Consider the following 24,895-nt stretch of genomic DNA (forward strand, 5'->3'; position numbering starts at 1 on the left):
TATATATACATGCAGTACATAGGGGCCAAGGTGTAGAGGCATGGCAGCCGACTCGGGACCTAAAAGTCCCAGACTCGATCACCAGTCATTGCACATCTCCTGGTGTCTGTGAGCAGAACACCATATCCTCACTTGCTCCCCGGGAGTTAATACAATGATGACAACGCATTATTATTATTATTATTATTATTATTATAAACATGGTGAAACTGTCTTGGACTTTGACGTGGCAACAACAATATGAGAGGGACTTTTTATGACTAGATACAGCCACACATCAAAATAGAAGTTGGTACCTCAATTACTTTTGTTTATGCTCACAGCACTGACAGATGGTAAGTCCAGTTCCATCACTCCACTTCTGATGGGGGATAACAAAAAACTGAAACAGTCAAAAGTCCTTTAAATCATACAGTGGCAGCTGGGATTAAGGCTTGTTAACACTATTTTCTCTGCATTTGAGCAGTGTGTTGTTTTACTATTAATTAGTGGTAGATGGTAGGTAGACGGGGGGATGGATGGGGTAGGGATTGCATTAAAATTCAGTGTTTTCACGTAAAAGGCCCATCCCTAGCATGAACTACAACTACTTTTTTTTTTTCTTCAGATTAATGTGTAAGATTACAGGATCCACTTCAGTCTTGGACGTGCAAAGACGTCCTGTTAGCACGTCAGCCCTGTCAGAATCCAAACTGAGGTCATTCAGAGACCTATCTACAACAGATAAGATATTGGTGTCCATAACACTTCCACAGAGTCCCACTTCAAAAGATCTGAATTATCTCTTTAAATTTCAAACGTTTAAACGGTTCATATGGAGCTTGTTCCTGTTCCTATTATTGCAGACTCATGAGAAAGCCGAGCATGTTTAGTTTATCTTAAACTGAGCAGATCTGTCTCCACTTTTGTAGTGGCATATTTCTACAGTAGCCCAGGAAGGACAAACCTAACAAACATTTCTGGAGGTTTTCTTTCACTTCATACGCAACACAACTGAATTTTCTTTTACACATTTTCATGTTTAGTAACACGACAAAATTAGCAGTTTTATAATTTAAGGAAAGAAAATAAAAAGACGAAAACGTCACACTCCTGTTTAATTTATTTTTATTGTTGGTTAGAGCAGAAAGGTTGATTTGGTTACCTCTGACATTTTTCGTTAACTTCTTAAAATCCTACTTAAAAAAGAATGTACAGTTTTGCCACGTACGCAGAATTTTAACAAAACAAAAGACTACAAATGGTTTCCATCGCTTGAGTTTTGTGACTTTCTGATTACAAATTGTGTATATTTTTGCTCTGACATTATTTACAGGTGACAATAGTTGTATTTGGGTCAATGAGAGCTGAAGAGGTAACTAACAGCTGCTGGGCGTGGCGGTACTTGATATAGATTTTCTGAACGAACAACGCTGCTCTGGCTGTCCCAGAACTGCCAGTTGCACCTGAGATGTGATTTCACAAAAAGTCCAGTGAAAGAATGTAACATAAATCCAAAATGAAAGCAAGTAAAAAACTGTGAGACCCCCCACTCCACCCCAGCAAAGTGTTTTTCCGCCTCAAACCTGTTTTTGCACTATATGGTTCTTTTTTTAATCACTTACAGTATACCATCGCTAGCTGAAAGAAGCTCAAGTCGTAGTGCTGCAAGCTCGTCCTCACTACTTTCTTCCAGATTTATCCTGTTTTCATTTTAGCTTTGTCAGATTACGTAATCCACTGGATGTTTTACAAGAAGGTACAATACAAGAAATGCTTTCCACCACCAGCAGAATTTTAACTCTGAACATTTAAACCTGCCAGCATACCAGTGCAACAGGTTTTTATCTATTAAATATAAATATGTTTGTCCTAATAAATATATTAATATCTATTTTGTACACAGTTGGTTCAGTTCAGAGTGAATGCACACAACCAAACATGTCGACAGGTGTAGGGTACAAAAATAGGAACAAAAAGATCAAATCTCCTGCTTGTTGGCTGCAGGCCAACAGGGATTGTGAGGCAGCGGAAGCCGATGAAGACCTTTCCAATCAGATGAGGCAACATGATTTATAAGGAGGATGGAACATCCCAGTGTGCAGCTGCTCTTATCCTGAGTCACGTTATGCACATTTTGGTGATTTATTCCCATTCTTATGCTTCCGGAACCACAACGAGAAAAAGATAAATGCAATCTGAATGTGTCTCCAAAAAGCTGTTTGGTAAAAACCGACATGTTCCTCTTGTTGAATGCAAGCAAGACTTATTCCTTATTAGATTTCCGTGTTTTAGAAGAGATGATAGAGATTCTTGCGGCGAGGCTTATCCATCTTTGGCCATCATTGTGTCCTTTGACAGGTAGACCACCCAGTAGACCATGTTAAACGCTCCAAAGGACACTGGGAACAGGATTCGTGCATATTTATCTATTTTACTGGTTCCACCCATGCCGGCAGTGGTGGGCTGGGAGCACGGCGTTTGCTTTGGCTCCAGTTTGTTGTCCATCATCTGAAGGCGCTCCAGCTTGAGCCCCAGCAGTTGCTGCAGAGACGAGGAGCTGGCGTCCTGCTTGCATGGCGTTCCTGCCATCACATCTGGAGTGGAGGCCGCTGCCTGAGGTGTGCCCTTGACGAGCTGGGCGGAGGAGGAGGCCACGCTGAGCAGGCTCTCAGACTTAGGGCTGGAGCGGGAGAGAGTGGAGGAGCTGCCGTTGGCTCCCCCAGCAGAAGGCCTCAGCGACTGTCCTCGTCCCAACCCGGAAACGTTGGTGGTGGACTGGGCTCTCTGCTGAGTGCTCGTCTCCTGGTGGGAAATATAATTCAACCGCTTTCTCAAGGACCCGTTGGTATCAGGAGTCTGCTGGAAAAGACCAGAAGAAATGTTATATAATCCATTAAAAACTTTTGAACACAAATGTTTCACAGCAGTCTTTTGTGTTTCAGGTGAGTACTAAACTGTTTGTCAGTAACTCGAGATATAATTTGATCAGCTCTGAAGACATTCTTAAAACCCTCAGTGAGAAGTTTCAGAAATGTTAACATTTTCTTTTCATTTCTCTTTACACACTGAATATGTCTGTTCAGTGTAGCAGAGGTGATTATAAAAAGTAAAAAACAAAAAAGATACATGGCTAAAAATGTATCTTTTTACTTTTATTTTGTTGGTGGGTGGGGAGTGGTAAAAACGACGGTGGTGAAAGGATTCAAAGATCAGAAGTGTAACAGAAAGATGACACTACTCAGCTAACTGCGTTATGGATTACTCTTTTCATCTATTATCCATACTTTTTAGGACTGAGAGACAGCAGAAAAATTAATAACTAATGTTTTATTCATTTAAAAGTAGGTGACAGCACTTTTGTGAGATTGTGTGTTTTTTTTATGTAAAAACAAAATTTTCAAATACAATCACTGAGATCCTGAGTTCCTTTAGGATGAACTCCATGAAATAATATTACGACATGGTCGAACAATTCAACAGCTGAAATGATTTTAAGCCATTGATTTTATCTTTTAAATGGAGTTATTTTGAAAGGTAATGAACATTCACAATTCTACTGTTGTACATAACGCTTTGAACGACCTCAGTCTAGAGAAAAATATAAACCTATTATGGTTTATATTTAAATTAAGAAACGAATGGCTAGTCTGAATGGGGCAAAGTGGATTGCCGTCATCTTAAAACAAGTCAGAGCTCAAAACTCTTACAGCAGTTTACAACAAAGGCTGTTAAAAACTTGAACATTTCCCTTACATGTTTTTCCGGCAGAAATTTGTTTCATTCCTGCTGGAAGCGCTACAGCTAACACCCACAAACAACTGTGAGCTCTAAGTAAATAATGTCATGTGAAACCAGCAGCTATAAAGCTTTTCTCCTGTGAAATAATGAACATTTGAGTTGTTTTAGGACACAAGCAATCCATTTAGTCTCAGCCTTATTGAGACTAACCATTATCTGTCCAGTCCCGTCCAAATTAAACTTATCTTAGCTTGTTTAAAGAGCAATCTACAGCAGGTAAGAAAATAAATTGTAAAATTGTTCATAATCTTTTCACAGATGTCTACTTTAAAACATTTGATCACATTTTGTAACCTGAATGCCACATCATTCACACGCAAAGTGTAAAGAACCACATGGATTTTATCATCAACATACATTAAAAACACCAACATTTGGGTGTGTAAGGCACCGTTAAAGATTAATAATAAAAACACATTTTGCTGCGACATATAAAATATATACAGTACATGAAAATATAATGGTGCCAAAACCCCAAAATATTATAAAGCACATATTCAGTTGATTACAAGCAAATACTTTTATAGTTCAAACAGGAGTTGTAATTTTGAGATACTTTATAAATCAGGTCTCTTGTAAATGAGTCCCCGAGGTTCAATTGAACTAACCTGTAGAAATAAAGGTTGAATCAAGGGCGTCAGAAGCATCCGTAATGTGGGGGGGGACACAATGATGTGTGTAGGTGTGTGTGCACGTGCATGTGTGCGCTCATTAAAAAAATGTGTTCACCAGTGTACAAAAAAGCAACATTTCTCCTGGATTTCCTTTAATTCCACACATTTAAAACATGTTTCTCACAAAGTTTGTGTAAATTCAGCTGTGGGTTTAAAGACATTTTAACTTTAATACACTTTAATACAGAGCATCAGGTCGGCACTATTTGTCTTTATAGAGAAATAAAAACATCACCACTGGACTTTTTTACTTGTGTTCAACACTCCTCATCTAAATGATGTTTGTCATGAAGCTTGAGGACAATAAGGTGTGGGTTTTAAAGACATTTCAACTTTAATGCACCTGAACACACAGAGTCTCTTCCACCTGCAGAGTCTGACAGCCTCACAGTTACTGCTAAGCACAGAAACAGTGCAGGTGTTACACCATATTCTGTCACCACCGTGTTCGAGTTGGAGGTAACCTGGAAAACCTGGAGTGGAGTCTTAGTGGTTTGAGTATTCTCCTATTAATCAAGTGGGATGGATTTGTTCATGAAGAAAGAGAAACTGCGCCGCCTGAACTAATGACTCATAGTAAAAGTGGGGGGGTCCAAATGAACATTTTTTTTATGGGGGGGGGGGGGGGGACTTGTCCCCTTCACATATAATGGTTGCAACGCCTATGGGTTGAATGAATAATGAATGGATGGATGGATGAATAATGTACAGATGCAAATGATCTGTGATCTGTGAATCTGTGATAATCAATAAATTATCAGACAACCTTGAAATCAAACAGCTCAATGTGGGTTTAGCTATGAATACAAAACCCCCATAAATTAAAGCAAATAAAAAGTAAAGCATCTCAGAAAGAAAAAAAAAACCTCTTTTCTTTTTTAAACCATTTTCTCATCAGGATCTGTGTTTATAAATTTGTTTGTTTACATTTTTCTGTGTTTCACAATGAGGTTTATTCATATTTAGTAATTTTTGTCTTTGATTATGTTACTTGGGTTCTATGTCATCCCTACTGACCGCCAGAGGAGGTGCTTAAAGCACTGAATGATCATTCTTGCACATACGCAGGTCATGTTGAGTATTTTATGCCAACATGGTCATGTGTGACCCTCGGTGACACCAGTGAGTCTATATAAGCATGTGACAAGGGTAGCTCAGTCCCTTTTCATCTTCTCACATGTAGGTGGTAAGAGGTTTACTTTTGTTGCTTGACGCTGGTAGCCTCGAGACTACAGTTGGCGCTGCAGGATCAGCTTTCCCTCCAGAGGCTGCGCAAGCTGACATCCTTTTTATACAACTGTAGGGGAACACCACCTCAGAAAAAAAGGTCACCTCAGCTCAAACAAACATCATCCCTATGTTTTGTGTTTGAAACTGTAAAAATAAGATTCCTCTATTCCCTTTGGAATGAACAGACATTGTTTTACAAATATTCAGCTCAGCTCACAAACTTCTTAGTTGACACTAATGTTAATATAATAAAAAAAAAACTGTCACTGTGTTAACCTCACTGCCAATATGGACTCATTTCCCATGAAACGGACAGATCGTTTTAATGAGAGTTTCGGTTCAACTGACCTCGAAGTTTTTGAAGCATCTGAACTCGCTACGTTGATATCTTCCTTTATCGAAAAGGAGTACTTCTCCCAGAATGGTTCCCATGAAGATAACACCATAAGAACCCTTTGTTCAATGGCAATCCTTTTTAGGAGATGGACAGATGAACAGTGACACCTTTTGGTAGAACATTGCATGTTATTGATTTAAAATATGTCATACCTGAATGGTTATTCATGAAAATGTTTGTTTTAAGTAATATTTCTTTAAGATAATACATTTGTCTTATTTTCTCTTTTAAAAGGAAAACTTTTAAGGCAGAGAAAAGGGGACTTTAGATTTTATTTAACAAAGCCAAGAGCTATGACCACCTCTTCCGAGAGGTGGACCTTCATCTTTGTAATACACAGCCAGTTTCACTTCTACACACCACACAGACAGACTGGAGCTCCTTCTAAAAAAACTTTGGGAGAAAACACATGCTTTGGAGAGACACTCAGAAGACATCACTAGAGCCTTGAAGAGAAAACTCCAGAGAGACAACTTTGAACAAAGACGGGACAAAGATACATAAGTTACCCAGCTTAACCAGAACCAGGAATTAACCTGAGAGCTGGTTACCAGGCAACCATCACACCACAGAGTGGTAAATCCCAGCTGATCTCATATGGACCCTCGTCCCTTTAAGATGACAGGTGAACTTTAGGAGACTTCAGCCTCTCAGTTAATTGGAATATCTGAGGTTGGTACCATTTTTAAGCAGCTGTCGAAACCATGCTCTGACCATCTCATCCTGGTAGGACACAGACTATTCAATGCTTTTCTGGTGAATCTACATCACAACTCAATCAGACAAACTTAGCTAACCTTAGATAAAATTTTTAACCACTTCACAAACAGAAACCAGTCCTAAGTCTGCCTTTTAAGTTTCACTAATTTGAATATTCAATTAGACCTTTGATGCAAAGCTATTTGTTATTCAGTTAACTTTTGTCATGCATAATTTTCATCATATATATATCACAGATTACTATTTTTATAATAAAATACATAAAAATCAACTGAATTTGTGATTATTTTGGCATATCTGTGTGTATTAATTGATTTGATGCACTTTAAACACGAGAAAAGAACTCACGTTTCAGTTTATATTGAATTGGGGTAAATAGAGACTGATTTTCCTCTCCAAGAGAGAGGTTGAGCCCAAAAAACGAGGTTATTTGCATAATACATGCATATCTTATGAGCTTAACTCATAACTGATAATTAACAATATATATCCAGCCCTATATCACTCTATACAAATGTACTTCAACTGGTAAGTTGTTTATTTCTGTTGACTGGTAGCGCGTTCACTAGCCACATCAGGTTTCCTTACTGGCTGGAAGTTCAACATTTAGCCGGTTCCAACCTAACTTCTTGTCTTTTGTTTGTTTGAAAAGCTGCAGCCGTGTTTGTCTTGCTTTTAGTTATGTAGAAAGTGTTGCAGCCACACTCATACTTGCTTTGTTTTCATTTCTGTAGCCATATTGGCTTATATTTTGCGGTTGTAGCAGCCGTGTTTGGCTTTGCCCCACCTTTTATGTGCATTGCAGCCATTTTCAGGATTGCTTTTCATTTACATTGGGCAGCCGTGTTTGGCTTGCCTTTACTGTGTTTTTTTTACCTGTGGCTCTATGGCAGTCGTAGCACTCTCTGGTAGCTTTTATAAGCTAGATGCTGGGGAACCCCTGGTGGTGTTTTCTTCTCAAATGGGTTTCATGTTCCATTCATTCATCAACTTCAGTGTCAGGAGTGGTGTTTCTGGCTCAACCTGACACTTCTAGTCCTGTGAGGAGTAAGATGCTGGATGTGCAGTGCTGCAGATCCTGTTTGGCCCCTCTCCAGATGAAGGATGGGCATGATCTGTGCCCCCCTTGATTGGGGCCGTATCATCTAAGGGAGGTCTTGACGGAAGCAGCCTGTTCCAACTGTTCCGTTTTGCCCTTGTCCCCACGAGCTATTTGTTTGGTTGGTTTTGAAGGTGCGAGCAAGCCTGTAAAGCGTGTGGCCCCAGAGGCCTTGGGGCCTCTGCAAAAGAGGACCAGGATTAGTTCCAGGGGCTCAGAGGGACTATCTGGGCAGGTGGCCCATCTCACCTCTGAGCTGGAACAGATGAAGGTGCTGCTTGAGTCCCTTAGGGAAGGGGGTAGCGCTGGTCAAATTGGGAACTAGGGTTGGGCATCGAGGATAGAGAATCGTTTGGAACCAGGACTAACTGTCCAGTTTTCCCAGAATCGTTTGAATTATTTATTTTTGATTCCTACTTTTGATGCCTAGTCCACCAACCGGAAGTAGAAGCTGCTCGCCGAACACCAAGGAAGAAGAATCCACCGGAAGTGTTCCATACATGGAGGGTAAGCAGCCGCGGTCGAAAGCTTGGCTTAACTTGAATAAAATGACCAGTCGGCTCAATGCAGCACTGGCAATAATTTTATATTGTGCAAAGGAGGGTGTAGAAGTAAAAGAGTGGCCCGTCTTTCAAGCCCTCCGCTAGACTATTTTCGCTTTCTCTGGCTCCGACTCTCAGAATCGGGTAAATAAAACTATGAAATATGTCTCATACCAACATTAAGGCAGATAATAAGTTATACTCGACTTAAAGCAGTAGGTCAACTCAAACACAAACACCATGCTAACGTTAGCTCATGTATTTTTTCATAGACAAATGACCTGAAATGGCTAATAATGTTAGCCAGGCTCCTTGATGTGCTACTACGTTCACCATAGCATCCAAGGGAAATTCGTTGGTGCAACTAATTGAATGAAGAGTGCCACAGAACGGTTACAGCATATATTGTGAAAAGGTTGCATCCCTTTTCAGATGTGGAATCACCAACATTTAGGTTAGTTGGGCAACAACAATAGAGCTAACCTAATTAATTGTCCATCCTAAGCTAACGTTACAGTAACAGTGACATTACACGTTTGTTTATATGTTTGCATGGACATGATGAAAACCTTCAACCCAAGTACACACCACCTACCATGGACCACTCGTCAAATAAGTTAATCATCTTGTTATAAAGTGAAGAAGAGCTGCTCTGCACTTTAAACAGAAGATGGTGTCTGGGACCAGATCCAGAGAAAGCTGATTGAGCAGGTGAAACAACATTCATGCACAACTGTCCTTTTCTGCTTTAAAATCTGAAATCTAAACACTAGTAATGTTCTTTATGGTCAACAGAGGAAGACTGTGGAGATGATGGGGTCACCATGCAGTCTGAGGAAAGGCCTGAGAATGAGGGAATGGAGGATGAGGAGGAGAGTGTAAGTGTATGATAGCTGAAATTATATAGATTCTCAATAATAATAATAATAATAATAATAATAATAATAATAATAATAATAATAATAATAATAATAAAACTTTATTTATGAAGCCCTTTAAAACAACCACAGCTGAAACAAAGTGCTGTACATATAAAATCAAGAACGTTTAAACACATAAAACAGTTGTTAAAACATTAAGATCAATAAAAAATAAAACACGGTGCAGATCAAATTCAGTGTGTGCTAAAAGCCAGGGAGTAAAAATGTGTTTTTAAAAGAGTTTTAAAACTGGACAGTGAAGGAGCTCGTCTGATGAGAAGAGGGAGATTGTTCCACAGTCTTGGAGCAGCAACAGAAAAAGCTCTGTCCCCTCTGAGCCTCCGCTTAGACCTCGGCACCTCCAGGAGCAGCTGATCAGCTGATCTGAGGCACCGAGCAAGAGAGTATGGGTGAAGCAGCTCAGAGAGGTAGGATGGAGCAAGACCATTTAAACTTTTAAAAACAAATAAAAGAATCTTAAAATGAACTCTAAAATGAACGGGCAGCCAATGGAGTGAAGCCAGAGTGGGGGTGATGTGCTCCCTCTTTTGAACTCCAGTTAGAAGCCGAGCAGCAGCGTTCTGGACCAACTGGAGGCGTCTGAGGGAGGACTGGCTGACTCCAAGGTAAAGAGCGTTACAGTAATCCAGCCGAGAGGTGACGAAGGCATGGATTACTGTTTCCAGCTGCTGTTTTGTGAGGATGGACTTTACCTTAGCCAGCTGTCTGAGGTGATAAAAACTGGTCTAGACCGCCGCTCCAATCTGGGAATCTAATTTAAAATCACTGTCCATTTTAAAACCCAACTTAGAAACAGTTTTCTTTACATGTGGTTCCAGAGGGCCCAGATCATCAGGGCAAGGTTCACAAGAGCCACTAGGACCAAACACCATCACTTCTGTTTTCTTGTCATTGAAATTTAAGAAGTTTAAAGACATCCAGCCTTTGATGTCTTCAAGACACAACAGAAGTGGCCTAATTGAGGAATCAAGCATCTTTCTTTTGTAGTGGCATATAGATTTGACTATCATCAGCATAACAGTGAAAAAAAATCCCATGCTTTCTAAGGATTGATCCCAATGGAAGCAGATAAAGGGAGAAAAGCAGGGGGCCTAAAATAGAACCCTGTGGAACCCCAAAACACAGAGGAGCAGTGGAGCATTCAGAACAGCTATGTTGACAGACATGGTTCTGTCTGCCAGATAGGACCTAAACCAGCTCAGTGCAGTACCACAAATACCCACTTGGTGCTGTAAGTATGATATTAAAATGTTGTGGTCCACGGTATCAAAGGCAGCTGTTAGGTCGAGCAGGACAAGAACCACATGTTCACCAGAATCATAGGTCATAAAAATATCATTAAAAACTCTGACTAGAGCTGATTCTGTGCTGTGGCGAGTTTTGAAGCCAGACTGAAAAACCTCCAGGATATTGTGCTCATCCAGAAAACATTTGACCTGTGAATACACATTTTTTTCTAAAATTTTTGAAACAATAGGCAGCTTGGAGATGGGCCTAAAATTAACCAAGACAGTTTGGTATAGGCTTTTTAAGCAGGGGCTGCACCACAGCATGTTTAAAACTTATTGGGACAACACCTGAGGACAGACTGCTATTGATAACAGCAAGGATCACCTGCCTGCTGCTGGAAAACACCTCTTTTAAAAGACGAGGGGGGACAAGGTCACGAGGGGCACCTGATGGTCTAATATGGCCGACCCCATCCTCTAAAAGGGTCAGGGTCACTGGTTCAAATCTATCAAACACAGCCAGGCAGGGGACCAAACAGGAGGGGTCAATAGCAGGGGCTGAAATAAGGGCCCTTGTGGTAACAACCTTATTTATAAAAAACTGCAGGAAGTCATTACAAAGTTCAGTAGAGGCTTCCAGACAGACAGGTTGTGGGGCCTTCAGGACAGAGTCAATAGTTTTAAAAAGGACACGTGGATTATTATGATTGGACACAATAATGTCTGACAAATGTTGTTTTTTGGCCTCTTTAACAGCGTTCTGGTACTGATGTTGACAGTCCTTTAAAATGTGAAATGAAACCTCCAGTTTATCCTTTTTCCATCTCCGTTCCGCTCTGCGGCACTCCTGTCTGGCTGCAATAGTTTTTTCATTAATCCAGGGTTCAGATCTGGCTTTAGGCCGCACCAGTTTAGATGGAGCTACACAGTCCAAAATGGTTTGACAGGAGGAGTCAAACCAGGAGCTCAGCTGTTCGGTGTCAGCAGCAGAGCCAGAGGGAGCACAGAGCTGTTTAAAGGCAGCAGAGAACTGACCAGCAGTGGAAGGGTTAAAAACTCTATGTCACTGGGCAGGAGCGCAGGATTTAACTGGAGCACAGGACAAACCAACATCAAATAAAACAGGCCGATGGTCAGAAATCACATTACCATATAGTTCCAAGTCGGTCACAGACAAGCCATGAGAGAGAACCAGGTCCAACGTGTGTCCATGTTCATGTGTGGGACCAGCCACCCACTGAAACAGGTTAAAAGAGTCGGTGAGGCTGAGAAAGTCCTTCACCAGTGGTTTCTCTGGGCAGCATACATGTATGTTAAAATCCCCAACAATAAGGACTCTATCATAGTTTATCAATATTCCAGTCAGGAAATCAGAAAAGTCCTTCATCCATCCATCCATTTTCTTTACCCGCTTATTCCATTTTGGGTCACGGGGGTCGCTGGTGCCCATGTCCAGCAATCACAGTGCGAGGGGCGGGGTACACCCTGGACGGGTCGCAAGTCCATCACAGGGCCACACAGAGACAAACGAGACAAACAACCATTCACTCTCTCACTCACACCTAGGGACAATTTAGAGTTACCAATCAGCCTAACATGCATGTTTTTGGACTGTGGGAGGAAACCGGAGTACCCGGAGAAAACCCACGCATGCACGGAGAGAACATGCAAACTCCACCCAGAAAGGCCCCTGGACCGGGGTTTGAACCAGGGACCTGCTCGCTGCGAGGCAGCAGCTCTACCAGTTGCGCCACCGTGCTGCAGAAAAGTCATTCAAGAAATGCTTATTATATTTAGGGGCTCTGTAGATGAAAGCGCACAGCACGGGGTGTGAGCGACACACCTCAAATAAAATCACCTCGAAGCTGGAGAAAGAAGACGGTGCAGTGCAGTGCTTGCATTTAAAACTGTTTTTATAAACCACCGCCGTTCCTCCTCCACGGCCTGCCTTCCGAGGGGAGCTTAGATAAGAGCAGCCGTCCGGTAGAAGTTCAACAAAACCACTGGAGTCCTCAACCTCAACCCAGGTCTCTGTGATGCAGAGCAAATCCAAATGACGAAAACTGAAAAAGTCCTGCAGGATGAAAGTTTTGTTTGTTAGAGATCTAGCATTCACCAGGCCAATCCTGGCAGAAACCGCAGCCTGATGGGCGCGGGGGCCCAGGGCAGCGTCTTCGGGCTCTGCAGGTTCACTCCGCGCTGGTGGAGCTGGGAGAAGCAGGAGGGGTGGGGGCGAACGCCCACATCCAGGCCAGTGACAGGTAGCAGGCAGCTGTCAACAGGTTCCAGGAAACGCCAAGGTACAGCGTAAGATGAAAATAATCAATTTCTTGTCTGAGAAATGGATGTAGAATGGGCCAGGCAGATATTTAGTTTCACCAGCTGTCCTCCACGTTTACTGCGGTAACAACGACGTTTCCGCTGGGGGTGGGGGTGGGGGGGATGAGCTGGGACTCCTGACAGGAGCGGGGGTAAAGAAGTTTGTTGTCCACCATAATCAAAGGCACTGAGATTGCCAACAGCATGTCGAATATGCAGGAGGGACTGGTGATGATTGTACATAAGCACAGACTTAGTGCTGAGCACAAAACAGAGAAATAAAACATCATCTTAATAATGATTTAATAATCCCTTTTTACTGATAATACTGATGAACCTGTTGTTTGTTTAGGAACCACCTCCCTGCAATCTGTCCAGAAAGTCTCCACTGGAGGAGCTTTTTGCTGAGGAAGAGGCACAGAACGTAATATCACAGCTCCATGTCCATGAAGAAACAAGTGGAGAGAGGGCTGCAGATGTACCTGGACATTCCACCAGCCGTTAAGTCTGAGGACCTGCTGCTGGTGGTGGAACCAACACAAGACTTGTTGCTGTCAGATCTTACATTCTCATATTTATGTGTTCAAGCTTCTTCTACACCTTCAAACATGTTTTCCACTGCAGGAGACACTGTCTGTCCAGAACATTCACACATTCTGCCTGAGAAGCAGATATGATCATTTTCCTCAACAAGAACAGTTTCTGATTTTATTACTGTATCTGCTGCTAATCTGGACTGGATTTTACAAGTTGTTCTTTTTTATAATAATAATAATAATTATAATAATTTTGTTTGATATTCTACACCAGGTTAGTCCATCAGTGGGAGCTCAATAACATGGCTGCAGCATCAGACACTGGACATGTGGAAATGTGTTTCCACAAGGTTTTCAAACATAAAGCTCTCTTGTGAAAATGTACCCCTGTAAAAAGAAAATTCATAATATTTATATTAAAGTTAATAAGCTTGATATTTATATACTGGTTGGAAATAGCCCTGTGAGAAATTTATAGTAAAGTTAACAAAAAGTAAATAGTTCACAGAATTAAAATGTAAATAAAAGTTCAAATTATTTAATCCAGAAAGAACTCTGGCTATAGAGCTCATTTATAACATGATGGAGTTAAATTCAAAGCAGTCTGCTCATAAGATAAATAGTGTTAACTTATTATTTTTATATATGATTGTTTCTGTTCAATGCCCTGAGACGACTTCCTTTGTGACTTGGCGCTATACAGTATAAATAAACTGAATTGAATTGAATTGACAGGTCTTTTTTTAAATCCTGCCTCTAAAAAGAATCGGAATTGAGAATCAATAGGAACCAGAATCGAAACAAAGAATCGGAACCGGAATCACTCAAATTCAAACAACGCCCAACCCTACTGGGGACCCTGACCCAGGACAGAACATGGGCTCGGGGGCCTCTGCTGTTGAAGAGGATGCTATCTCCCTGGCAGCATCTGGAACTGATTTTCAAGAGCAGCTTGAGCCTGGCTCGTGTGTGTCAACTGCCAGGTCACACACCTCCTCCTGCTCTCACTCAGAGGAGGATGATTCCATAGTGGGTGCTTTGAGAACCGATCTTGCCTGGTTACAGCTGGATGTTCCACAGAGCCAACCCGCTTTTTTCATTGCTTTCTTTCGACATCCTACCTATACGTCGTCCTTTATGGTTCCCCCTTCTGTCGAATACATAAAGGAGGTGCATGCCTGCTGGGCGGATACTAAGGCTCTCTCACAACTGACCACAGATGGTAGGGCCCTGGCAGCCATGCAGGATGTGCCCAAGTTTGGCTTGGGCCATATGTCTTCTGTCAAACCCACCATAGCGTCCTTGATTGTGGCTCCGGATAGGGCTTTGAGAACTAATTCCAGGTGTCCTCGTCCTCAGTGCCGTGTCACAGATGACCTGCTCTGTCGAGCTTATGACACGGGAAATTGATTAGGGCAACTCGGTAACTCGCTGTTGCATTTGTTACCATGTCTCTCGACCTCCATTGAGGGCTTGACATTTTATGCGCCTACTCAAGGGTTGTTGGACGCTTCCCTTCAGCAATTGCTCTTTTTTCAAGGGAGATTGGCCGTGTGTTGTCTACCCTCTTCCAGGCACGTTGCCAGGTTTGGCTGATGCAGTCTCCCCTGACTGAACTCTGTAGAAGGACCCTGATGAGTCTTCCTGTGGTTCCTGGGGAGTTTTTTGGTTCTGCTGCACTTGTAGCCTTGGAACGCTTGACCCAGGCCACCAGTACCAGACAGCAAGTGGCCAGCCTTCATTTCAGACACTGGCAGCATCCTGCTGGGGGTGTCTCTGCGTCCTCCTCGCATACTTATCTGGCTCTACCTACACCCTCCACGGGGCAGCCACAGCCTGCTGCAGGGCCTGCTCATAGCCAATGGGCTCTGCCCAGAAAGTCAGGCTCCCATTCCTCTTCAACACAGCTGGTCCTCCCGGCATCCCTCCTGCCCTCTTAAAAGCAGGGGGCTCGGAAATGACATCTGGGAGTAGGCGGGAGGACATTTTACCCCGGTTCAGCTCAGTCACTGGGCCACTCTCGTGCCCGATTTGTGGGTTGTGTCAACACTATCTCGGGCTATGTCCTACAGTTCTGCCGCCACCTTCCCATTCCTGGTCAGGTCAGAATGACAGTCATTTGCGAACAGGTGAAAGCTCAAGTAATGAGCCATGAAATAGATACCTTGCTGGCCAAGGACGCTATAGTGCCTGTCGACCCTCTACGGGATCCACGGGACTTTTACTCAAAATATTATTTAGTACCATGTAGTGATGTAGGGACAGCTTTGTTGTAAGCTGTAAACTACTAATTAATTATTCTTAAAGCTAGTTCAAGCACCAAGAATATTAATTGTTAATTACAACGGATTATTTTCTTTTTCGAGTTAAATTATTGTCATGTGACCAAGATAACTGTGAGGATTGTTTAACCAGTGACATGAGATGCCATTTTATCTTTGACCCATCAGAATAAATGCGGCCATTTATTTAACAGAATCAAAATTTAACATCAAAACATGTACACATTGATTTGCTGATCTGTTTCTGATTAATAAAAACTTGGCACGCTTTACTAACAAGACAACAGAACATTACTGATTGAGGCATCTAGCTTACTGGCAAAATAGAAAAGTTTAAAGGAAGGAATGGAGAAGTTAAAGGAAGATGGATGAAGGAAGATGTATGTTTGTTGACCAGAATTAGCACGCTTCTTTCAACACCAGCTCAAACCCCCGGTCCACTTAGTGCGTGACAACTCGTGACGTATCTTTACCTGTGCAGATGATGGATCAGCTCCGGTCTAGATGTCCCTATGCACGCTACCTTTACAGCGTCTCCGGTCAGGGTGGCTGGTCATCGTCAGAAGTCGTGTGGTTTACTCCGTTCAACAGAACAAGCTTCCTTCGAAGTTGTAGGGCGCTACGCCCGGGTGAGTTCACAGCGAGGCACTATAACTCCGCTGGGATGGACAGACCCTCGTCTCACGGTCAAATCCATTAGCTATTGATTAAATCTGAAAGTTCCTTAGGAACTCTCAGGAAGACTCCATAGTCCCAAGAAAGACTCAGGAAAACTGCAGGAAGACTGAGAAAGACTCTAGGAAGACTCCAGAAGACTCAAGGAAGCCTGAATAGTTCCAGGAAGTGTTGACTTTTTAAAGAGAACTCACTTCCGGTCAATCGGTACTTCCTGATTGGTTGAAACAACTAGCAGGGGCAGTGTTTCAGTGATGTCAGAGGGTTATTCAATCAACCTTTATTTATACAGGTAAATCCCATTGAGCCTCGAGGACTCATTTACAAGAGAGACCTGATTTCAACAAAGAAAGATGACAACAATGGACAACAGCAACAACAGAAAACAGTTATAAAAAAGCATACTACAGTTTTTTTTTTTTTTTAACAAATAGGATGGCTAAAAGGAAAAGGTAACAAAACAAAAAAAAACCAGCTAGATTCCAAGACAAATGTAGAAAACTAAAAACAGGAACATGTCAGCATTGGTCCCTGCCAGGTGTCCAACAGATTCTTAAAGACACTTAGAGAGGTCAAGGTCGAGAGCTTAAAATATTTTTGTAAGATGTTCTAGGAAACAGGAGCGGAATAGGAGAAGGCCCTTTTGCCTAGTTCAGTCCTCATTGAGGGAACACTGCATGTAATAATGTCCTGAGAGCGCACTCCGTAGCTGCACTCACGCAGAGACATATAGGAGGAGATGTATGAAGGCAACAGACCAAGAAGTGATTTAAAGATGAAAATGTACTAGTGAGAGAGTCTGCGTGAAGTTAATGATGTCCAGTTAACCAGTGAAACCAGTGTGCAGTGGTGGGTACGATAATCACAGCCAGTTATGAATCTTAGTGCACCATGATAGACAGCATCCAACATCTGCAAGGTTCTTGTAGGAGTTATTAGGAGTCAAAAAGACAGCAGGAATGTTTACGAACGGTTAGTACAGACAGAGGAATGTTATGGCGAAGTAAGACAAACGCAGATGCCAGCTGAAGTTATTTACTGTCTGCTAGGTTTAAAAACAAGACACTTCGTTCTAATAATTTGCTTTCTGACTGTCTCTGACTTTCGACTGACATCACTACTCCTCATTCAGACAGAAGATCAAAATGTACAATTACTTTGTAAATAGACATTTAACTTGATTTCTAAGTCTAAGGAGGTTTAAAATCATTAATACTGTTTCACAGTTTATTTAAAATGAGTGGTTCACTTCAACATTTAGAAATGGTATGAACTAAACACACTTTGATTATCAAGATATTCTAAAATAGTAATGATAATGTAAAAAATAAGAGTGTTCTTTCAATTGATTAATTCAGGATACAATTAAATAGTCTCTTGATGAGATAATTTGTATTTCTGGAATCAAATCAATGAAATAGCAGTTCCGGTCCCCCGAAGGTCTTCAGAGACAGATTGTTGTCGGAGGCCTAGTTCACTACAGTCCCCCCTTTGGAAATCTTCGCCTGCCCATGGGGATGAATTCCAACATGAACTTACGCCTCTGAATGTCCTTGATCTTGATGTAATCCAGCAAGAGGAAAACAAAAGTCAAAGAAGGTAATCCCACAGCGGTTTAGGTAATTCCACAATGTTGTTAGTAATTCCATTATGTTGTTAGTAATTCCATTGTAGCAATGCTTTAACCCCTTGGAAACAAAGTCTGTAATCCAATGGAAAAAGTCATATAATCCACAACGATAAATCCACAACGATTGGAGGTGTTGATTGATCAGCATGCGGAGGGGTTCCCTCGATTGAACCGCAGAGGCGACCACTGGATGGAGTTTGGAGACCCATGTTGGAGTTGTTGGTCCCTTCAGGGAAGGTTGTTGCTGGTGGTTCCCAGTGGGTGCCATTCTGGTTCTATGTGTTATGCATTTATGTGGTTTTAGTTGGGCTTATGAGTGGGATTTTACATAAGACCTTAACCTATATGCACCTGGTGTGTAATCTATCATGGTTTAGATCAGCTACAGGTACCAGGTAAAGAGTGGGTCATGCCGAAAAATTTATGTATATGGATTAATACCTATAGAAGGGCATTCCAAACTATTTTTCCATTCCTAACTTGGTTTAAGTTAGATTTACATGGCAAAATATAGTTTGGTTCAATTGTCTGTTGTCCCTTTAGATGAACGACTTGAGGTTTGGTTTTTGGTTTCCCCCTAAATGTTTTTGGAGTCTATGGCGAGACTCAACTGAAGGATTAGCTAGCCCCCCCCCCTCCCCCCTGAATAGGATTGTTCGAGTAGGTTCGGCTTGAGCGTTATGAGACCAATTAGCATTAATCTACATTGACTCCTCAAAGGTTGAAGTTTAACAAATTAACTGCATGTTGGCATAGTTAAAGTCCTCATAGTCTCTAACTAAAGTACACACAAAATTCATTCTTGCTGGGGGTGTTCAGAAACAATACAAAAACCAAATAAATGATGTCTCAACATCGACAAAAGTAGTGATCAAGCATCCAGAAAAACAACGTTTCAACATCGACAAAAGTAGTGATTAAGCAACTAGAAAACAACGTTTCACTGCAACACATTCTGATTGTCAGATTCCATTACGTTATCGCGGCTGAGTTGTTATCTTAACACTTAATTAAGCTTAAACTTATTTAGTTTCTGCTTGGACGACCTTTTTTCCCACTAGGTCTGAGTTTGTGAGATCTTCGTCTCCTGTGGAGTTATAGAAAGCCTTGTGTAGTTTAACCTGGTTTCGATGTACCCATTTAACCATTGGCTCTTTTTGGCCTTTGCTGATTTTGATCTGATAGACAACTAGAGACAGTTTGTCTGTTATCCGGTTTGGGTCCAGTCCACCTGGGCATCAGTTCGCGGGTGAGAGTTCCGGTCCCGGACTCTCTTTTCTCGGTTGTGGGGGCGAACGTGTAGTACCAGACCCTATCTCCCACTTGGAGTTCCTTGTGAGAGGCCTTTTGGTCATAGTACGCCTTTCGTCCTTCAGCGGATTTTTCCAGGTTTTTCTGGGCAAACGCAAAGGTGTTTTTAAGGTGTTCTTCCAAGTCTTTCATGTATTGTTGTGTGGTGTAGGCTGTTGCCATGGCGGCATCGCCTGGTTGGTACAACAGGTGTAAAGGGAGAGTCATTTGTCGACCCGTCATCATCTCGAAGGGAGAGATGCCAGTCGATATGTGTGGAGTGGCCCTTATAGCCACGAGGACCAGAGGGAGTTTCACGTCCCAGTCCTTGTGGTTTGCGGCTACGTATTTCTTCAAAATACTTACCACAGTTCTGTTTGCTCTCTCCACTTGGCCTGAGGCCTGTGGGTGGTAGCCAACATGGAAGTTGACTTTGATGCCTAGCATCTTCCACAGTTCTTTCATCACTTCAGCTGTGAAGTGTGTACCTTGGTCTGAGTTCACCCTGAGGGTAAGTCCAAAACTTGAAAATACATGATTCATTAGTAACACAGCCGTTGTTTGTGCTATGTCGTTAGGAGCTGGTAGACATTCTACCCATTTGGTAAATGCGCAAGTTACCGTGAGATATTATTTATTTCCTCCAGTACTCTTAGGAAGTGGTCCAACCCAGTCGATCTGGAGGTCCGACCATGGGAATGCAATGCCTCTACTTTGCAGTGGTACTCTGTGGAGTGGTCTGGATGGCTGAAACTGGCCACAGACCAAGCACCCTTTTATGTAGTTCTTGACATCCTTTTTCATTCCAGGCCAATAAGCAACTTGTTTTAATGCTTTCAGCGTGGCGTTATCTCCCTTGTGTCCTGCTGATGGGAGGTCATGCGCATGAACTAACATCACCCCCCTGTGGTCATGGGGGACCACAAACACGGGTGAGGATGTCGGTCCATGAGCAAAAGTTAGGATGCCCTTGATTAGTTTTAGCTGTTTGTGCAGCTGAAAGAGGACTTTAAGGTCTGGATTGGAATCCAGTTCGGCTTCGGACGGAGTGTTTTTCTCTGGGTCAGTCAAGTACAGCATTATCGAGTTTATCGCAGGATCCGACTTCTGAAATTGGAGGATGTCTGGGTCAGTCAGCATGGGCTGTACAGAGACTGTGTTGTCAGCTGGCTTGGCTACAGCCTGTGCACGTGTGACTGCCATTACCTCGGCTGTAGGTTGTACTGACAGAGTTGCGAGCAGCCAGGAGGGGTCAAAGGACCACTGAGGGCCGTCCACGGCTCCATCCTTGGCTAGGAAGTCTGCAAGGTCATTATACCGCTTGTCATGGCCTAGGACTCTAGAATGTCCTGGAACCTTTTTCCAGTAGACCTGTAGGTCATGTGATGTCACCAAGTGATCACATGCCATGAAAAGCTCTTTGTGTTTGACCACTTTCTTGTTGCTTGCGAGAAAGCCGTTCTGTTTCCACAGAGCGAGATGACACAAGAAACTAAGTCGAGCGCAATTAGAGTCCGTGCAGATGACTAGCGTTTGGATGGAGCGTTCTACTGCCATCTGGAGAGCTATTAGGATTCTTGCTATCTCAGCATACTGAGAAGTCTGAGAGCCCAATTTATAGCTAAAAGTGACCTCTTGTTGATCTTGGAAGAGAATCCCTCCAACACCTGATTTGTAGGTTTGTTCGTGGTGGAATGAACATCCATCCACGTACAGTGTTGTCATATCTTTGCAGATATTGTCATCAAAGTAGTAGTGATTTGGGTTCTCATTTACTGAGGGTTTTTCCGCCGCTGGCGGTTGGGTGGCTGGTACATCTTGTGTACCTTCCTGGCAGAATGCCAGGTCGGTGCCCAAATGTGACTTCTTGTTTTGTCCGTAGCGGATGTCTAGGTCAAAACTTTGAAGTGCCATGAGCCACGTGGCTACCTGTGAGTTTGTCACCACACCATCTCTGATGCATTGGCTATTCAGGAAAGTTACTGGCTGCTGTTGTGTTTCAACAATGATTTTTTTGTCCACCGATGTAACTGGAGAAGTGTTTAACTGCCCACAAAGTGGTCAGTAGAGCTTTCTCACAGTCTGAGAACTTTAATTCGGGGCCTGCTGTAAATGAACATATATCTGTGAGATATTATCCATAAATTAAACAGATTCTTTCATTTTTCTGGACTGAGTTCTATCGTGCATTGAATGATTAAATGTAACGTGAGACGTTAATTTTCTTTGACCCATCAAAATGAATGCGGTCATTTATTAACAGAATCAAAGTTTAACATCAAACATTTACATTAATTTGGCAAATTGATTACAATAACAGCTTAATTAATTAGCTTTACAATCAGAAACCATACGGCCATGGTATCTTGGTTAAGCTTTACAGCAGACATTTCTGAAAATATCTGGATTAATTACTGGCAGATAGAAGAGTTTTAAAGATGGGAAATGGAGGAGTTTAAATGGAGAGAGATGGGTGAAGATGTATGTGTCTGTATAAGATGTAGGTCTGTAGACCAGAACGACAACACGCTCCTTTGGAAATCAGCTTAACCCACGGTACACTTTGGTTGAGATCGACTCTTTACCTTTGCAGATGATAGTTTTCGGCGTCGGTGTAGAGTTTCCTATCAACTCTTTCAGCATCTCCGTAAGAACAGCTAAAACCTCAGGAGTCGTGAGATTATCCCAGAACAGACTTCTTCATAGTTCCTCTGGACTTCTCTCGTTCAGGGACTTCTCGTTCGAGGTCCTCCCTGGAACGTTGTTCAGCTTAGTTGCCGTTGTTCTCCAGCATTCTGCATTCCAGCATTCTGAACTCTGCTGCTCTCAGAACTAACTCTCAGCATTCTCTCTGGAACTAGGAAGTGTTGAACCTTTTAAAGAGGTCACTTCCGGTTCCTCTGAGAACTTCCTGATTGGTCGATAGACCCAACAGGGGTGTGGTTTTAGTGATGTAAGAGGTTATTAAAAGTCAAGGAAAAAGATTAAGTTGTTTAAGAACAGACGGAAGATGTTTTGAAGAAACCAAGACTTTTAGGTGCCAGTTCTAATTCTATCTGTCTGAAAAAGTTAAACATGACATTTCTTTCCAGTAAACATGTAGTTGACCGAAACTTGACTTTTGACCAACTTACAACCTGCTCATTTCAGACAGAAGATCAAGAAAATGCATAATTACTCTGTAACAGACATTAACTAGATTTCTACTTTGAATGAGGATTGAAAATCATTTATACTGTTTCACAGTTGATTTAAAATAAGTAGTTCACTTCAACATTTAAAATGGTTTGAACTAAACACACTTTTGATTATCAAGACATTTGTAAAATAGTAATGATAATAAAAAAGAGAGTGTTCTTTCAATTGATCAGTGCAGGACACACTTAGAAAGTCTCTGGATGAACTTAATTTTGTGTTTCTGGACTCAAATCAATGAGATAACAGTTCTTGTCCCAGGAAGGCCCTCAGGGCCAGATTTGACCTGAGGCTTAGTTCACTACAGTCCCCCCTTTGGAAATCATCGCCTGTCCATGGGGATGAATTCCAACATGAATTTACGCCTTCGAATGTCCTTGAGCTTGATGTAATCCAGCAAGGAAAACAAAAGTCAAAGAAGGTAATCCCACAATGTTTTTGGTAATTCCATTGTGTTGATGGTAATTCCATAATGTTGTTGGTAATTCCATTGTAGCAATGCTTTAACCCCTTGGAAACAGAGTCTGTAATCCATTGGAAAAAGTCATATAATCCACAACGGTAAATCCACAACGAATGGAGGTGTTGATTGATCAGCATAGAGAAGGGGTTCCCTTGGATTGAACTGAAGATGCGGCCACTGGATGAAGAGTGGAGACCAACGTCAGGATTGCAGGTCTCCTCCAGCGAAGGTCGTCTCTGGGCGACGTCCTCGGCGCCGTTCTGGTTCAATGTGTCATGCAATTATGTGGTTTAAGGTGGGCTTATGAAGGGGATTTTACATAAGGCCTTAACCTATATGCACCTGGTGTGTAAGCTATTATGATTGGGAACAGCTACCAGTTAAGGGGTGGAACATGCTGAAAAGGGTAGTTATAGGGATTTATACCTATAGAAGGGTGTTCCAAACTATTTTTCCATTCCTAACTTGGTTTAAGTTAGCTTTACATGGTAAAATATAGTTTGGTTCAATTGTCTGTTGTCTTTTAGACGAACGACTTGAGATTGGGTGTTTGGTTTCCCCATAAATGTTTTTGGAGTCTATGGCGAGACTCATCAAAAAGAATTAGCTATCCCCCCGAATAGAATTGTTCGAGTAGGTTCGGCTTAAGCGTTGTGAGACCAATGTAGATTATGGTACTTAAGGTAGCATTAATCTACATTGACTCCGCAAAGATTAGATTCTAACAAATGAACTGCATGTTGGCATAGTTAAAGGCCTCTTAGTCTCTAACTTAACTACACACAAAACTCATTCTTGCTTGGGGTGTTCAGAAACAATACCAAAAACCAATTAAACGATGTCTCAACATCGACAAAAACAGTGACTAAGCAACCAGTAAAACAACGTTTCAACATTGACAAAAGTAGTGACTTAAGCAACTAGAAATCGACGTTTCGGTGCGCCACTCACTCTGAATGTCAGATTTGATCACGTTATCGCGTCTGGTAACATTACCCTAACTGGCGTCACCCCCCTTTGGTCATGGGAGACCGCGAACACGGGTGAGGACGTCGCTCCATGAGCTAAAGTTAGGCTGTCCTTGAGTAGTTTTAACTGTTTGCGCAGCTGAAAGAGGACTTGAAGGTCTGGATTGGAATCCAGTTCGCCTTTCGATGGGGTGTATTTGTCTGGGTCAGTCAGAAACAGTATCATCGAGTTAATTTCAGGATCCAACTTCTGAAGTTGGATGATGTCTGGGTCCGTTGAAAATGACTTTTCATATTTTAAAAGAACTTGGCGAAGTTTGTCCCTTTCTTCATCAGATGTCAGAGTGTCGGCTTGGGCGACCACCTGATCTATCTGTGATGAGACTGATAAGGGTTCTTGCTCTTTGGGGAGCTCCAACGAATCCCTTTCTGAGTCGTCGGACCTGTCTATGGGTAAGACACCATAGGTTTGAGGCCCTTGGTCGACATCATCGGTTGAGAAAAGAGCTATGGCCTGTGTTGGTTTTGTGAACCATACTGGCCCAGCTTCTTGACTCGGTACCAGGTTATCTGGGAGTCCTCCCAGAAATGGAATGCCTAGTTCAAAATCATGAAAATCAGTGGAAATCACCCATCCTAGCATAGTGTTTTTTGGGATCATCACCTCATCCGTGCCTGTGTTACACACAGCAACAGATGTGGTCCTAGAGTCAAGGCTCACTTGGTTCGTGGCTTCCACGGACAGTCCCAAGTTGAAAAATGTTGGAGAAGGTTGAAAATATGCCTGTTTATGGCTAATAGCTTGTCCAGCTATGATGTGGATTCGTACCATTAGGTTAATCACCTGAGGTGGTACTGTGGTGGTTTGGTTGCTAGCAACCTGGCAGGCCTCTGGAATGGTCTGCCCAGCCTTAAGGTTTGCTGT

At 42.3% G+C, this 24,895-nt stretch overlaps 1 protein-coding gene across 1 annotated transcript in view; it reads right to left on the reverse strand.

The window, feature by feature from the left end:
* Window positions 1–2,268: 2,268 nt before the first annotated feature.
* The window catches only part of gabra4 (gamma-aminobutyric acid type A receptor subunit alpha4), a 124,622-nt gene continuing 101,995 nt past the window's right edge, over window positions 2,269–24,895 (reverse strand). The window contains exon 6 of the mRNA XM_037675439.1: window positions 2,269–2,841. Coding sequence (XP_037531367.1) covers window positions 2,305–2,841 — 537 coding nt within the window. The 3' untranslated portion in view covers window positions 2,269–2,304. The remainder of the gene's footprint in view (window positions 2,842–24,895) is intronic.

This window comes from Nematolebias whitei, chromosome 4, assembly GCF_014905685.2.
Source record: "Nematolebias whitei isolate Nwh7 chromosome 4, NemWhi1, whole genome shotgun sequence".
Taxonomy (NCBI): Eukaryota; Metazoa; Chordata; class Actinopteri; order Cyprinodontiformes; family Rivulidae; genus Nematolebias; species Nematolebias whitei.